This window comes from Drosophila miranda, chromosome 2 (assembly GCF_003369915.1).
Source record: "Drosophila miranda strain MSH22 chromosome 2, D.miranda_PacBio2.1, whole genome shotgun sequence".
Taxonomy (NCBI): Eukaryota; Metazoa; Arthropoda; class Insecta; order Diptera; family Drosophilidae; genus Drosophila; species Drosophila miranda.
Window position 1 is genome coordinate 11,915,207 of NC_046675.1, and position 16,338 is coordinate 11,931,544.

The window sequence follows — 16,338 nt, forward strand, 5'->3', positions numbered from 1 at the left end:
TTGTGCCTGTCTGTTTGCTCGCCTGTGCATCCTTAGACTCAGAAACATACACACACCTACACACACTGGAGAGCGGGCTAGGAAAAATCCCAAACCAAACAAATAATATTCGTTTGCGGTCCTGTGGATATTGGTGTTTGTGTTATTGAATTCCGGAAAATTCTCTTTTAATGAACTCGAAATTCCTTGCACATGCTGCGCCAGGAATCCCATCACTATTCTCTGCCACAGAGGCAGAAACCTGGACACTGACATTTCGATATATCTACACGTTGCCGGGGTGGGAATTTAATTTTGGAAAAATGCTAGCACTTACCTGGTCTAGAAACCCAATGGAAATGCGACATGACAGAGAGACTGCTGCGATAATTGAATCAAATTGGAAATTTTTTTTCGATTGAATATTCGTACATTTTTCAGTTTTTCAAAAGAAACCGGAGGCGATGCGATCGATGAGGGGAGGCTGGAAATGCAATTAACTAAAAGCCAAATTCATGCTTATCAATATTTTTCAGTATTTATTTAAGTATTTCTCACTTTGCTAGGTATTTTCTGGGGATAAACTTAGATCAGAGCTTATTAATTTATACAGAACAGGTGAAGCACAAGAAAGAGCCAGGTGCAGGTTCGAGAGGTCACAACTTAAGTTAGGAGTACACCAGGTGTTCTTGACCTTAACATATACAGATTATACACAGACACATTTACGGCTAATTCTTTGGAATGTTCCTTTAACCTTTAACCATTTTATTGGGCTGTGGGGCTACATAACGCACACACATTGAACTATTTACTGATTTACTGATTCATTTATTTATAGTTTAATTCATACTTTATTCATATCGCTAGACAGTAACAATGAACTACAATTTTCGACTACAGATTTGCTTTATGCTTTCTGATTTCTGATTTACGAATATGTATGCATGTTTATGTGTGGGCTGAGATTCAATAATTTACAAGTTAATTTGTGTCTATTTGGATTACCAGTATTGTATTTGTATGTTGTTCTTGTTTAGACTATTAAATGCTTTCAGCATAATTGTAGCTTAACTCTTAGATTTTAACACCCACAGAACAGGAGCAGGAGCAGGATAGCGAGTAGAGTACGAGTACTATCTGCTCCCAAGGGGTTCGTTCAATTTTCTAGATACTTAGTATTCACATACACACATATGTCCATAAATATATATAGTATATACTCGTGTATGCAGGATTGCAAGTTGTTTAGGTTGGGTTTAAGTTTACTTAGAGCTAGACAAACGTTCAAGTTTCACTTAGCGCTTTCAAGGGATCGATCCTTAGTAAATTCGAAAGTGGGAGAGCAAGAGGTACAAAAGAGCCTTACATACATACTCGTACATTACATACACATCTTTATTTAGTTTCGTCCTTCGATACAAGACTTTGCCATTTAGCTAATATCTAAAACATGTTGTAGTTTTTGTTTCCGCTTCCGCTTTAATTTGCTTAGACTCTATGTTGGTTTTGGGCTTTCCCCCCAATTGATAGTTCTTTGGTTTGATATTCATTCGGGTGAGTGCACACAATCTCCGCTTGTTATTTACATAATTCAGGTTACCGTCTACGGGAGGGGAAAGTACAGTTTACACAACGCAATCACCTCAAGGTACAACATAACTAGTATTAGTAAAGTATAGGTACGGAATTCCCATGGCTGAGTCTCTTTGAGTATCAGTTTGAGTTTCAGTTGCTCTGTGTTTCAGTGTTTAAGTGTTTCAGTGTGCGTGATATGTGGGTGGGGCTGCCTCTGACAAATGTCAGATAATGTTTGATAATTAATAATTCACAAGTTATCAGATATGTTCCACTGACTAATGTGGGATGTTTCTGGCTTTCCTGTTGGCATTTTCCTCCAATCGCTGGCACTGACGCTCCCATGCGGAGAGTCATGCTCGGTATAAAAATGTGGCACTGCCGCATCCGCCGGATGTTTCCCCCACCTGAAATGTAATGCGGAAATGCATTTCCGAGCCCCGGGGGATATCATCGAGCAGCTCAGCCTCGGTTCATTTCAGTTCAGTTCGTTTTAGATGTAGGAATGTGTCAGCTTTTGTGTCAATTGTGTTGCCATTAAACTATTGCACATCGACAGAACGGAACCACCAACAGATACACTCGTTTCCGCTCTGACTGCTCTCATATTCGAACATGTCAGCCATTCTTTGACATGTTATCTTCCCGATGCCAGAGCCAAAGTTTCATTGCTGCCTAAAAAATGTTGCCACAAGTCCATGAAGGTCCACCACCTACACCACTATGGAAGAGCTGTAGGAAACTTGCACAGAACTTGACAGTTTTTAGCGCTTAATGCAGGAAAGCCAGCTGTCAGCTGCAGTGCCAGAGGAACAGAGGACTAAGTGGCTTCCATTCACTTTGCTGACCAGAAAGGAGGAAGGAAAGAGGAAGTTGGTGGCGGCACAACGTCCATTAGATAATTTGATGATTGGGACGACACTCATCCAGAGGACAAAGACGATTGTGGATGAAAGTAGAAATAATATTCTGAAATATTTCCATATTTGATGTACGTAACACTTGTAGCTGGGATATTCACAGCATAGCTTATACATTTTGGATTATATAAATGCACGTTTCTTTGCTATATGTCCACAAATAAAAAGTTGCTTTTGTTTTTAAAGCCAGAATGAACACAAATGTTTCCACCAGAAATGCAATCGATATTCTCTTTGACATATTTTTTCCACTTTCTGCAAGAGCGTTTTTTGAAGAGATAAATCCTTGATTGTCAGCAACTGCCTCGAAGCATCTCGTGAAGCATTTAAGCCTTTTCGGATACAGTTTAGAGTGCTTTTGAAGGCCTGTCTGTGGTTGCAATAAATAATTCGATATTTGGGCATTTTCAGAATTTTCACCATCAAGATTCATAGTTTATTTATGCGAATCTTTAAGCCGGGCAGTGGGAACAATTTGTACAGCCATTTGCTGCTTGCTGTTTGCCTCTTTGCACTTTTTGTATTCTACTGAAAACATATTTGCCAGAATTTATTTATGCGTGTAAACAAAAGTGTTGGGAAAGGCCCAGAGCCAGAGCCTGGCTGAAGCTATACATGGATCATGTATGGATGGATGGATGGATGGTTGGTTGGATGGATCCGAGGATGAATGAATGGGGGCTATGCAGATGGGGGGCGTGTCGGGCAAGAATCGCAGCCTGTTTCACGGCAATCACTCAGTGCATTGTTTGCACTGCTCCGCTTTTATTTTCGCTGCAACAACAGAAACTCTTCGCCAAAAAACCAAACAAAATACGAAGCGAAAAAGAAAAGGGCGGACCAAATATTAAGTAAACAAAAGAAAAACTGAAAAAAGCGAGTGAGAATGCGGGTGGGAGTGAAAAACATTTTACCATTTCACTTTTCATTGCGTGCCATCGTAAAATGAAAAGTAGTGCGAAATATTTGAGCGGAATCTATGTCAGCAGTTCCTCCATTTTCCTCCTCAATGCTGACGAAGCTCGTAAAAGTGTGGAAGCCTCGTAATTTTTATGCGAGTACCAGTTCGAATGAGTACTCGGGAGTTCCAGAAGAAGAAAACGGCGCAACTGGCTGTCGAGTGGCCCGTTCAGCTTCATTTAAGTTGGAAGCTTTCTTCCTTCCTTCCCTCGGTTGCACTTTTCCATTTCTCTGTTGCACCGAAACTGATCTAATTAGGCAGCGGGGGGCACTCAGAGCGTATTGAACTGCTTGAAAAACTTCAGAGCAAACTTTTTCATAATGATTATTGAACGCTGCCGGACACAACAAAGTGGAGAGCAATCAAAACAATTTCCACAAGTTTGTTCCCACCGAAATATTGCATTGTGGGAAATGGTTCAATAGTTCATTTGACAGGGAACAAACTTATTTAGAAAATGGCAAATTCTTAACTATTTGACAATTAGATTGGCCATCGGAGAAGGCCACAAATGAAGTCTGACAAATGTGTGGAGCAAGAAGCCTTCAAATAAACGTTTCCCAAGGACCACAACTCCGCTTGATTAATGGGGATCTTTAAGGAAAGGAAAGTCAAGCAACCATCATGATTGATATCAGTGTCCTGCCAGAGACAGAGCGAGGGTCCACTCCGCTAGCCAGCAGCGGGAGGCATTCCTACACCCCATCTCTCGGCAATTTGTGTGGTTCAAAAGCCAGGACGTCTAAGCCCCAGCTAATGAAAATGTGAATCAGCAGTAAACGCTCTAAAAATTCCGCCAGCTTAATAGCCAATTAGCGCTACAAAAGGGACAGAGCAGGAGACCGATGGAGAGGCCTAGATTTCAATAAAGTGTCTTTTCAGCCAGACAGAGGAGTCCCTCTACTAATGCAAAAGAATGGGTCTCCTGCTGCTCTACTCTGCTCTTTTGATCCTACTCCTGTAGCGCATAAATTACAATTAAGTGTAATTAATCATTGCTGAGTGGCCTTGCGGCACTTCGACATCGACATCCACATCCACATCGCAAGCGCCTTCGGTGGCACAGCCAATCCAAGATGCCACAGCCGTAAGCGGACCAGCCGCCCTTTGTTTGGCTGTTGTCTTATCCTGGGACAGTGGACAGGATGATGGGACACTCGAGTGGTTAGCCGCACGGCCACTTACCCGGAGCAAGGAACGCCCTGACGCAACAGGAACAGCTGCATCAACGACCATTTCCCAATGCAGGTGTGTTACTTTTAACACCTGATGGACAAAAATACCAGAACACGATGCAAACATCGACGAGCTCATGGATTACTACCTGGAGGCGTCGAATAATTATTCGAATTCAAAAAATGTATAACATTGAAGTCTATATCCCTATCTGATATTCTATATATACTTATCAACCGATATATAGATACAAATTTTGATAGAAAATAATATAATGACATGACTCTGCTCTATCCATATCTGTTGAAATGGAATCAATTTTTTTCCCTCAATATTAATGACGACATTTTTGTTTTGTTATCCGTTCATTAATCAGGAAACCATAACGTAATATAATACCAGCCAAATCAAGCTCAAGGATTATGCCAAAACAAAATAAAACAAATTAGGCTAAAACACGTGCTCCAACCACACTTTAACCTTCATAAGAAAATATAGTAATTACCATAAGTGACCATGATAAGGGTGCCCTGTACAGTAGCTATTTGAGTCAAGAATATAATTAAGGAGAAGTATATTATACTTCTCTTGCCGAAAGAAAGATGCTTAAGTGTTAGTAAGTATTTAATAAGAAATACAAATAATTAACATAAGTTTGGGATGAGGGTATGGTTAAAAGAAAAGAGAAATTTCCCACAAACTATTTTTATCCTGGGGTCAGTCAATGGCACTTCGCCGTTAGAGGGTTAATGGGAGTGAAGTGGGCCAAAAGGAGGAAAATGAGGAAATGGCTCATGTCTGCTGGTCGCTGGTGGCTGGTCAGGTCGTATGTTCTGCACTAGTTGGCCAAGGCAAAAGGCAAATCAATGAATGGAATGAAAGAGGATGAAATACACAGGAGAAGCCTCACACAGAGAGAGAGAAAGCAAATGAAAGGGAGAAAGAGAGGGGCACAGAGAAGCATAAGGAAACAGAGAAAGACAGAGAGAGAGAGAGAGAGCGAAGCGAGTGTGCTCCATCAGCGGCTCGTTCAGTTGGAAAAGTTATTGCGCCAGAAGTAATTCTATAAAGAAAGCTGTCAGCCTCTGCGCTGTGTGTCTCATTCTATCTCTCTCTCTCTCTCTTTCTAGATATACCTGTCTCTTTCATTGATTCTTTCTGTCTTTGTCGCTCGCTCTGTGGAATTTGCCTATTCAATGGGAGAACGAGTATTCCAGCATTCATTTTGCTGAACGAAACATTCACGCTATTTTAGTTCTTCAAAAATCTCTTGAATGGGGCTCTGTATGGGTATATAGTCTATATATACCTCTTCATATATCGGGAATCGATTTTGGGGTTAACAGCTATTTGTGGACTCGACCAGCGAGTTGAAGAGCTGTTAACGATGGCTAAAATATTCGATTACCAGCATCGAAAAGGGTTTTGTTTCGGGGGCTCGGGCTCCCCAAGGAGTTTGGTTTTTTTGGCTGAATGAAACGTTTTTTTAAAAATAAACTTAATTTGATTAGTAGGGTTCACTCGGTCACACAGACACACACACACGAACACATTGAGAAAGACAGAGAACAAGAGAGCAACAGAAAGAGAGAGACAAAGGACAATTCTCAACCAAACAAAGCAGAGAGAAATTCCGAAAATTGATTTTCCTTCAACAGTTTTATTTGCCAACATAATTTAATAATAAACTTTGGCACTTTTAGCCATGGCCCAGACCCCAGGACAATGTCAGGCGTATCCAGCCTGCCAAGGATTGAGGATTGAGTGGGGATTGAGGAGGGACCGGAGCGGAATGGAGTGTAGCGGAGGGGCTGCCAGCAGGGATGATGGGTTGGCAGGGCTGGGGGTTCACTGAAGCTTGAAATTTATGTTCACGCCTGCATTGTTGCCCCGCAGCTCTAGCAGGACACTTTCCATCAGCATCCCCATTCTCCCATCCGCCTGGTGGAGGCAGCCAGCTGTCAGGAGCACACGGACCAGAGGGCAACCACTGGACAGGGGTCTGGTTTTTAGTTTCGGCAGCGGATACCCGTACGAGCTCGACTTTAATTGGAAAATCATGGAGCAGCAACAGGAGAGAAACAATATTTTAACAAATAAATTACGTTTGAAGTTCTGGTTTGCTTGTGGGTCACCTTTTATTATCGTTCCATTTTGGTTTTCCCCAAAATATTTATCAATTAATTAAATTAAAAATGGGGAGAGAGCAGAGTGTGTACACTGTTCACGTGCCAAAGCAAAAAACAACCAAATAATCCACATAAATCAATTGCAACATTTCGCCCCAACGATTAGTGAATTTCTTTGTTCTGATCATTATACTAAAATCAAAATATTTTTCGTGTTTGATTGGTTTTATTCAGCTTAATATGGATGAAATTTAATTTGATTTTTCCCTCATCATTTTGAGCGTGCTATTTTTGCTGAATTAATATTTTATTGCGTGGCAAGAGCTGAAATGTTTTTGTTTGCAGCTGTTGTACTTCCAAGTGTTATTCATCGAGGCGAAAATAATAGAGTCTGACACATTTGAGCTTTCCCATAACAAATTATAGCAGAATTCCTAGCTCTCCTAAGCAGACACTTCCTTGCTTAAGCCCTTCCTACACTCCAGTCGAAAATTCTTAGAATACTTGGCATCAATTAACACTCGAGGCCCGACACTCCCGCATTCTGTTTCCACCTTAAGAGGCGACATTTTTAAAGCCGCATCAGATATGCGGGCTTTCAGGCCTGCCTTTGGGGAACCTGGGGCGACACACCAGAGCAGACCAGACCGCCAACGACGACGACAGCGACGACGATGGAGTAATTCAATTTGGGTTTAAAATTGCAAACTGCAGGATCCGGCCCAAGGCGAGGGCGAAAGCGAGACGTGGGCGAGGCCTTGGCAAAGAAGTGGATGGGCATCGGCAACAGCCTGCCTCAGGGTCACAGAGTGGGAGGTGGGTAGTGGGTAGTGGGTGGTTGCACGGCTCAGGGGTTTCTTTCCTCTTAATTAAAATGCATTACATGTGATAGCCGGGCATATAAAATCGATTGAGTGCTGTTTAAGCTGAGCAGGCCGCTTGCCGCTTGCCACTTGTCAGCGGGGATCGGAGTCAGAAAGTACAAGAAAAACGAGAAGGAGGTGGGTATTAATTAATGACTGTTATATCGAGTGAAGACCGGAATGCAAACGGAAAGACTCCCAGGGACCGCCATCAGGCATCGTTTGTGGAGAAAGTTTTGCTTGAAATTGAATTTGTTTCCCAATTAAATTGCCGCAATTGAAAAAGCTGGCATTAAGCCCAAGTTGAGTTCATTTTGGATCTGCTGCTGGGGCTGGGGCTGGGGCTGCAGCAGGGGCAACTCTTTCGGCGCAACAAAGAGCTGAATGGGACTATGGCACATAATTTTAATTGCAGACTGCGGCGGCAGGTGGGCTACAAGAGGCAGGGAAATCTGTCTAAACTTTTGCCGGCATTTGTTATTGTTGCAACGACTGCACAAAGTTTTTCCAGCGCAAAAGTTTTCCCTACCCTTCGCCACACCGCCCAACGTCGAAAAGAGGAAACTTTCTGCGGGGTGGCTGTGGCTGCAGCGCAGAGAAGATGAATATCAAATGCCAGTTGCTGGCCAAAGTCTTAGGGGCGGTTGAAAGTGCTTTAAGTTGCCAAATGTCAAAGATTGCGTATACGCAGAGGTTAAATGTCAAGTTCATTGCATCCATGTTCACATCAGTAACCACATTCACATCACCCTGCCACGTCTTCATAAACATCCATATCCTTATCCGCTTTGTGCTTGGAATGCTGCCAAAGTGTCCGGCTGTCAAGGTGTAGGTCAAGTCTGCTGCGCTTTGACCTCCGAAATTAAAGGAAACGCTCTCTTCTTTTTGAGAATTCCGCCAGATGGAGAGGTGCCAAATGCTTTGCATCTATTCAAATGTTTGCTGGTAATTTGCCTATGTAGTCTGATGGATTGTGCAGCCAAAGCCAAAGCCAAATCCTGGCGCGTAAGCGAAAAAAGAAATTGTGATTAAAATTGTGTTTTTATGATCCGTTGAGGCGTGACTGGGGCTGAGCGCGGCATTAAATTACGGCCTCGACTTTGGCCTCGGCTCTTAGCTCCCGAACGTATAAATTAGCACGCCAAGCGTTGGTGGCAATAAAACGATTTTCGGGGGCATACGTAGCGTATACATTGCGTATACGCAATGCTGGCCAAGCACAAAAGCAGCTCAGACCGAAAGAAGGCTACAAACTGACACGCGCCTGGTCCGGAAACAGATAGAGGGAGAGATACTGGCAGCACAGACTGTGTGTAAGAAGAAACGGAAGGAATTTGTAGAAAGTCGTAAAGCAAAGTAAACACAGGAGGGCGCCAAAGTTATAAAAATGCCAAAATATATATCTCACGTACAGCCGGCACATTGGAAGGACAGCAGTATGGTCGGTGGACAAACAACTGTTGATAGTTCTTGGTCCTTGGGAGCCAGGAGCTCTGTCAATCTCTGCTGAGCACTGACTAAAGCCGAGCCAGCGGAATTCAATGCAAACAAAGGCAGGAATCAGACCATTCATCCATCCATCCAACCATCAATCAATCAATCAATCTAAGCCAGTCAATGTCAGTGCCAAATGTCCAAAATGGAAAGCGACCGATTTGCGCCCTGCCTGGCATTCAACATGCAATTTATGCGAAATGTTGACATTCATCGCCTGACTTTTTCGTCTTAAATATTTGCCCAAAACTTCGGCACCAATTGCAAAGCCAAACAAATCGTGTGCAAACAGATTTTAAAGTGGGCTCAAAGGATTGCCAATTGAACACAAATGCCGTACATACAAAATGCGCACACGATAAGCCAAAGAATTGCAGAGTTCTGAAAAAATCGACTCTCAAATGAAATGCTGGATATACGATGGATATGCTAACAATATTTAAAATTCTTCTTCGCATAAAATATTCATTTAAAGTAATTTTAAATTCTTAAACATCTCTAGAAATTATTCATTCGATTTTTCTCTGGAAACTCATTAAAAATGGTAATCAAAAGTAGAACAATTTGCATTTAATGGGAAAAATAATCAACGCTGAAATTTTGAAAAGTGCCTCGAAGAACCAGTACCGAAGCTAAATTTCCTTCCTATTAAATTACGATAGCCTAAGCTAAAAGAAAGGAATAAATTGGCCCACGAGGGGGAATAGAAGAAAGGAAATAATGTTAATATTTCAGCAAGCATTGATTTCAATTTTATGTAACAACCTTTTTATTGGGTTTACTTGAATCAAGTATAAGACAAGAAAGAAATAAAAAGAACACAAAAAAACCTTGGTTTAAATGACTAAAGTATTCTTCCAAGAAAGCATTTAAGCAAATTAAAAGACATAAGACTGGCAAGTATTCATTCTTAAATATTTTTAAACGTTTAAAACCTATTACACATCAGAGTTTATATATGCCCGCAAATATTTAACTTAGAATTTCCCGTCCATTAGATGTGTTAACCTAAGTCAAAAGCCAAACAATTCCCTCAGTCTCCATCGACCCTACAATCGAACCCATAATATTAAAACTTTAGGTTCAACATTCGATTTCGATTGATGGCAAATATTTGTTTAATGCTCACTTATGCTATTTTTAAATTGAGCAAATTCAGTTTCAAGTGAACTTTTTTCCTGCATTTCCAATTTGTTTGCACTAAAATTGTAATTGTTTGTTGTTGCTTTTGGCATTGATGGCTGTTGTATGTTTGTTGAAAAGAATTTTTTTCGGTTTGTTGGTTTTTTGTGGGGCAAATAATTGAATTCCGAAAGCAATTACGAGAAATCTGTTTATTTAAGCAACAAATAAGCAGCCTAGGCAGTCAGTCGAGCAGATGGATCAGACAACAGGGGCCTTCTTTTGCTCTCATTATATATATATATATATATATATATACGTATAGATATCCCTCTCTCCATATCTGCGGAGTAGTCTGGGGGTTTTTTTTTGTGAAGCGATTATGGTAATAAAAGGGAAAATTCAGCTTGGCTTCGTTGGGCTTCCTTCGTTTTGAAGAATAACGACAGCTTGGTATGCCTGTCACGTAGCCATCTAACATGAATCTGGCTAATACAATTAGAAAAGGAAAAGGACAGGGAAAGAGAGAGGTAAAGATAGGGAAAGAGACACATGGAACGACCGCCCTTCAATTGGGTTTCAGTCCTACAAATGGTTCAATTAAAATTCGCTCAAATCAAATGCTCGAAAAAAGCGCGTAACCTTTGAAAGTTCGTTCTCGGCGTAGTCAACGACAGCAAAGGATTTTCACGATGATTGCAGCACAAAAGAAACTCGGAAAAGCCGGAAAAGCACCAATAGTCGCAGTGGCAATCGCAATCGCATGGCCTCGAGCAAATCGAAGATGAACAAAAGAAGCGCCGAACCCAAAGTGGAAAAAACAGGAAGCCAGATTACGGGAAAGCAGAAACAAAAGCGAAAGTCTGAGAGGCATTAAGGGTATCTTAATTATGCCCCAAAACAGAGTCCAACGCCCTAACCCTTTAGTTGCTGAACTTCTGAGAAAAATAATGCTCCAAGAAAATGAGAGACTGAAAGTTCTCGGAAATATAATCTCTAAGGGAACGGTGTATGTATGTGCGTCCTCAAAGGAGTGGAACACTTGTTCAATGCTGTGGCATCTGTGAAGTGTAGCTCTTGATTTATTTCAATCCATATGGAATCTCTTCGATTTCTGGCCACAATGGGTTAAGGCTTAGGGTTGCGTATTTATCATGTAATTCCCCGAATTTTTTTTCCTGTTGAGGGTTTAACGTGCCACAAATGCCAAAGTCAAAGTCAATAGCTGTTCTGTGCCAAAAAAAGAAAAAGAAAAAAAAAAAATTCCGCAAATGGAAATTGGGGCAGCGTTGAGAAGGGCCTATGGTGGCATATCGATGGTGCCACTCGTGTGGGGCGATACATTTCAAGCCTTTACCCAGGGAGGAAGAGGAGGAGCTTCGGCATGCCCCTGGAAGACTATGCGACACGTGCGCGTGGCAGTGGCAGTGGCAGGGCGCCAAAGTCGAATTGATTGCGTGCCAGTTGCGTGCCAGTGGCGCAATTCGGGGGCGGTTCGCAGGCGGATCAAGGGGCGTGTCAGTCGATAACAAATGCCATTTGGCGTATTGTAATTAAAATGACGAAAGCAGGCAACTTTTAATAAACTGCCAAAATAAATACGAAAAGGAGCTCGATTCGAATAAACAAAGGCTGAAAAGTTGTAAGAGGATTGTAAGCGGAAGGAGTCTGAGAGAAAGAGCTGTGTAAAAGACAACATAAGTACTTTGTATTAATAACAGCACCAGGCAGGAGGAGCAGAGGTAATGGAAAAGCTCTGTGCCATCTTCAAATAAGTGGAAATGAAACTCGAGTGGCACGAAAGGGAAAACAGAAGCAGAAACAGAGCCCTCAGCAGAAACAGATCCCAAAGCCAGGAGCAAAACTCAGACAGCATAATTTTTCATTATGCCGCGAAGAACAAACTGTTTACATTTGTTGTATTTCAGCAAAGACAGAATCCCCCGCAAAGGAAGACAGCCACAGCCGCTGGCAAGGCAACAAGCTCATTTCGCCTGGAGCTCCTCTATCAACCCCACTTCAAGGCTGAATCTGTTGCCTGTTTGCAGGTGCGGCTCATTAAATCATTCGGTAATCAGAGCTGAAGCCCCAAAATGCTTCACGGTTAACCTTTCGACTGAGATTGTTTCGACTACCATACACTACCGGAGACGGCATTGTTATCGATCAGAATAAACAGCCGCTTGGCGGTCGGAGATATATCAGTAAGGGTAGCTAAGCCTTCGGTCCCCGAAAATGTCCGTCCATTCTTGCTACCTTTTGTTCCTCCTCCGCGAGTGCCAATCACAGTTGGCTTAATTAACATTGTTGAGCACAGCAGTGTGAAGCAGAACAGAGCCATACAAAGATTTCCCGCATAAATTCAAATCAGTCTGGAAACTTTTCAGGGGTGTCCCATAAAAAAGTTGAGGCCAACTAAACATTGGAGCGCTACCCGTACAAAGCAGGAATAACGATGGGGTTGGAGTTGAAGTTGGAGTGGTAATGCCATTTGGTTTAGCCATAACAATAATCATTTTGGATAATTTACGACTGCACTTGGCAGCTCTGTCGTTCAATGGCCATAAATTCTCATCAATAAATCAAATGTAAAGCTTTTCCTCGTCCAATGTGAGGGCGCCGCGATGTATGCAACGTTTTTCTTCATTCCCTGTTGTGACAGCCAGTGTAGATGTATGTGTGTGTTTGTGTGTAAGTGTTAGTGTGTGGCAAGTGACATGTGTCACTCCATAATAATAGCATTTGCATGGATCCCAAACGATTGCAAAACTGCCATGAATAACCAAACAGGAACTTGGACAGAGAGCTCTTTAGGTGCTGGAGGGGGTAAGATCTTAGACCTAATCACGTCCTGGGCGTCGTTTGTGGTTGTGGGATACAACGGGGGCTTATTGCTAGATACGATTAAGTATACGCATAGTTGATTGCTTTGTCTCTGGGACGCGCTGATAATACTTACAGGTTTCCATTTTGCTTTCGATTTTTTTAGAGGAAGGAAGGAGGGACTCGGGATTGCTTTGTTTTCGAGTGAGAGATCGAGATCGAGATGGTGTTGTAGGAACCCAGTTAGTGGCTTAGAGCAGCTCCGTTTCCATTTGGGCAGCCTCGACGGTCTCCACAATGGTGACCGTAGGCGCCGTGACCGAATCTCATGGAACATAGCGCGTGGTCAGTGCTCCGTCGTCGTCATCATCCACGCGGAGGCCGCCACAGCCGCAGCCGTAGCAGCACGGCAGCCAGCTGTCTCCGCTGTAGCCGCCTTTTGGTCAAATCGCAGAGACCTGCTCGAGCTCGGCACTGGAGCGACCCGAGTTCATCACGACCACATTTTTGGACGCATAGTCGGTGATGAAGCGGTCGCTGTTCCGCGGATGGATGTTGCCTACGTCCTGGGCACAGCACCAGGGATTGCGCATGGTCAGGATACGCTTGAAGGCGTCCCGGAATTCCTTGTTGAAGATCGAGTAGATGATCGGGTTGAAGGCCGAGTTCGAGTAGCCCAGCCAGGTGAGGATCTTGAAGGTCTGTCCGCCGATGCAGGTCTTGCAGAAGGCGGCCGTGATGTTCACGCAGAAGAAGGGCACCCAGCAGATGAGGAACACGCCCATGATTACGCCAACAGTCACCGCCGCCTTGTGGTCCGAGACGTGGTACGGAGAGCTGTGGTGCAGGTTTCGCACCTTGAACTTCTTGGGCGTCATCTTGGGGCGTCGAATGCTCTTGTAACGCTGTTTCTCGGCCACCTCGCCGGGTCGGGTCACTGCCTTGATGGATTTGACATGCTTCTGGGCATAGCAATACAAGCTGAAAGACAAACAGAGAGAGAGGGAGAGAAAGAGACAAGGAAATGACAATTATTTGTCACTTAATAAATGTCTTTTGCTTGTGGGCGATTGCCCAACTTCTGGCTAGTTTGTTACTGGATAATAGTTACTGTTTCATGTAATTGATATGATAATTATTCACTTGGGCCACTTGCCACGTCAACTACTTCACAATAGCCAAGGGAAACACACTGCGTATACGCAATGTACGACTATCATATCCAATCTTCCACTCCAGCTGCTCTCAATGAGGCCCTACTCCCACTCCTACTCCCACTATAGTGCTGCTGGGCAGCAAATAAACAAGCATATGTGTCTGTCAAAGTATCTGTCACAGTGTCCGTCAGAGTGTGTGTCCGTGGGCGAGTGTTTAGTTGGATCCATCCCCTCACATAAAAAGGATAACACGACCAGGCACAAATTATGACGATAAAAGTATATTTATTCTGTAATTTAACCGAAATTTGATAGAAAATTCCAATGCCCAACCAGCAAGGGATCCATTTGATGAAACGGAGTGGAGTCCACTCCCTCTCCCACTACCGCCTATTGGCTGCAAATCTCGTTAAGCTAAAATGGCAACGTGCCGCTGGCCGTAACGTTGATGAGCAGCCATGCTGCCATATCGCCGTCCTGTTGCTACTTCTAAATATTTGTGTGTGTGTGTTTGTGTGTCCTTGTCCTAGTCCTTTTCCACACGCCCAAGTCTTTTGCCTGCTCTGCTGGGGCGGGCAATGGTCTGGGGTCAGCCTGGGGATTACTTAGACGGACACTAATGCGTGCGCTTATTTGCTCAACCCCAAGAACCAGGACCCATACTCAGACCCCTACCCCCCCAAAAACCCCTTGCCACAGCCCACAGCCAACAAGCAACAAAACCTCTCGTGCCTGGCGGCCATCAGGGGAGCGCGCATTCTCCTTGTGGCATTTTTCTGATATATTCAGCATTGCGATAGCAGCAAACTTCCTCCGTTTTTACAACATTTTATTATATACTTTTACTACTTCTGGCTCGACTTCCTCTTTGTGTTTTTGGCATAGCTGGAAAATATTTGAGTTCTCGTTTTGTTACCATTTGAAAGCCAAAAACTTTCTACAGCTCCGAATTACAGAAGTACCGGAGGTATCTGTATCTGTCTATCTGTGTATCTCCATAATTGCAGCTGAAGGCGTCGGGAATGAAAACGGGTTTCTTTATGCATTTCATGTTTTATGCAGGGCCCGAAAGTTTGCCCCAAGTCTGAATCTGAATCCCCATCAGATAACTGAATCGCATTTGACTTACCGACAGTAGATGCCAATCATGACCACACAGGGCAAGTAGAAACTGATACAGCTGGAGACGACGGCATAGGTGGGCGTGAGGTCCAGGGCGCATGTGGGATACTTCTTGCCATTATCCTCGAAAATCATCGGCTGGTCGGGCCGATGGATGCCCAGAGAGATTGGCACAAACGAGACGAATGCGGCCAGCAACCAAATGGCGGCGATGGTGATGACAGCCACGCGTCGTGTCACCCAGCGGCCATATCTGTGGAAGAGTACAAAATAAAAGCGACTCGGTGAGAAAAAGGTTGCATCAATTGGGAACAACGGAAGCGGAAATACACGCGCCATGCTTGCTGTTTCGCCTCCATATGGTGATGGTGCTGCTGAATGCTGCCACTGCCGCTGGCTCTTGTCGTTTTGTCCTTTTGTCCTTGTGGTCTTCTGCAAAGGGTAAATAACACACAAAGAGGCAGAGCACCAGGAGTAAGACCAGGAGCAGGACCAGGACCAGAACCAGAAATATCAGCAGCAGCAGTAACATCAGAGGCGGACCAGAAAACAACAGAAACACTGTGCCATGTTGTGATTGTGGCTTTGCATGTCCCCGGCATTCCCTCAGCGCCCGGCAGTGGCAGTGGCAGTGGCCATTAGACACAACAACACAACATCATTTTCGGGGCTGGGCGCGACAAGTGTGTGGGGCCGGCCGGCCCCAGATCAGGGATCAGGATCAGGTGTGTAGCGGCGCTGCATGTCATTAATTACCCAGCAAGCCCGTGCGACAAATCGACCTAACCCGAAACCAAACCGCAGCCACATATCCCACACAGACCCTGCCACATGGCGCATGCAAATCAGCCTCGTTTGGCTACCTTTTTTCAAGCACTTCGATTTAGCCCCTGCAGCAGGAAATGAGCAGGCTGAATTAGGGTACCAAAAGCCCTCAGCCCACAGCCCAGACCCAAAAACCGAAACCCAAATACCCCACAAGGCTGAGTGGGAGCCGCAACAGCGGTGGCATAT

The 16,338-nt window shown here is 43.8% G+C and overlaps 1 protein-coding gene across 2 annotated transcripts in view; it reads right to left on the reverse strand.

The window, feature by feature from the left end:
* Positions 1 to 501: 501 nt before the first annotated feature.
* Positions 502 to 16,338, reverse strand: part of LOC108154425 (dopamine receptor 1) — a 34,998-nt gene continuing 19,161 nt past the window's right edge. For both annotated transcript variants that reach the window (XM_033389655.1, XM_017284694.2), the window contains exons 5-6: positions 15,332 to 15,577; positions 502 to 14,026 (exon numbers count right to left, since the gene is read on the reverse strand). In XM_033389655.1, the coding sequence (XP_033245546.1) occupies positions 13,489 to 14,026; positions 15,332 to 15,577 (784 nt within the window). In that variant the 3' untranslated portion in view covers positions 502 to 13,488. The remainder of the gene's footprint in view (positions 14,027 to 15,331; positions 15,578 to 16,338) is intronic.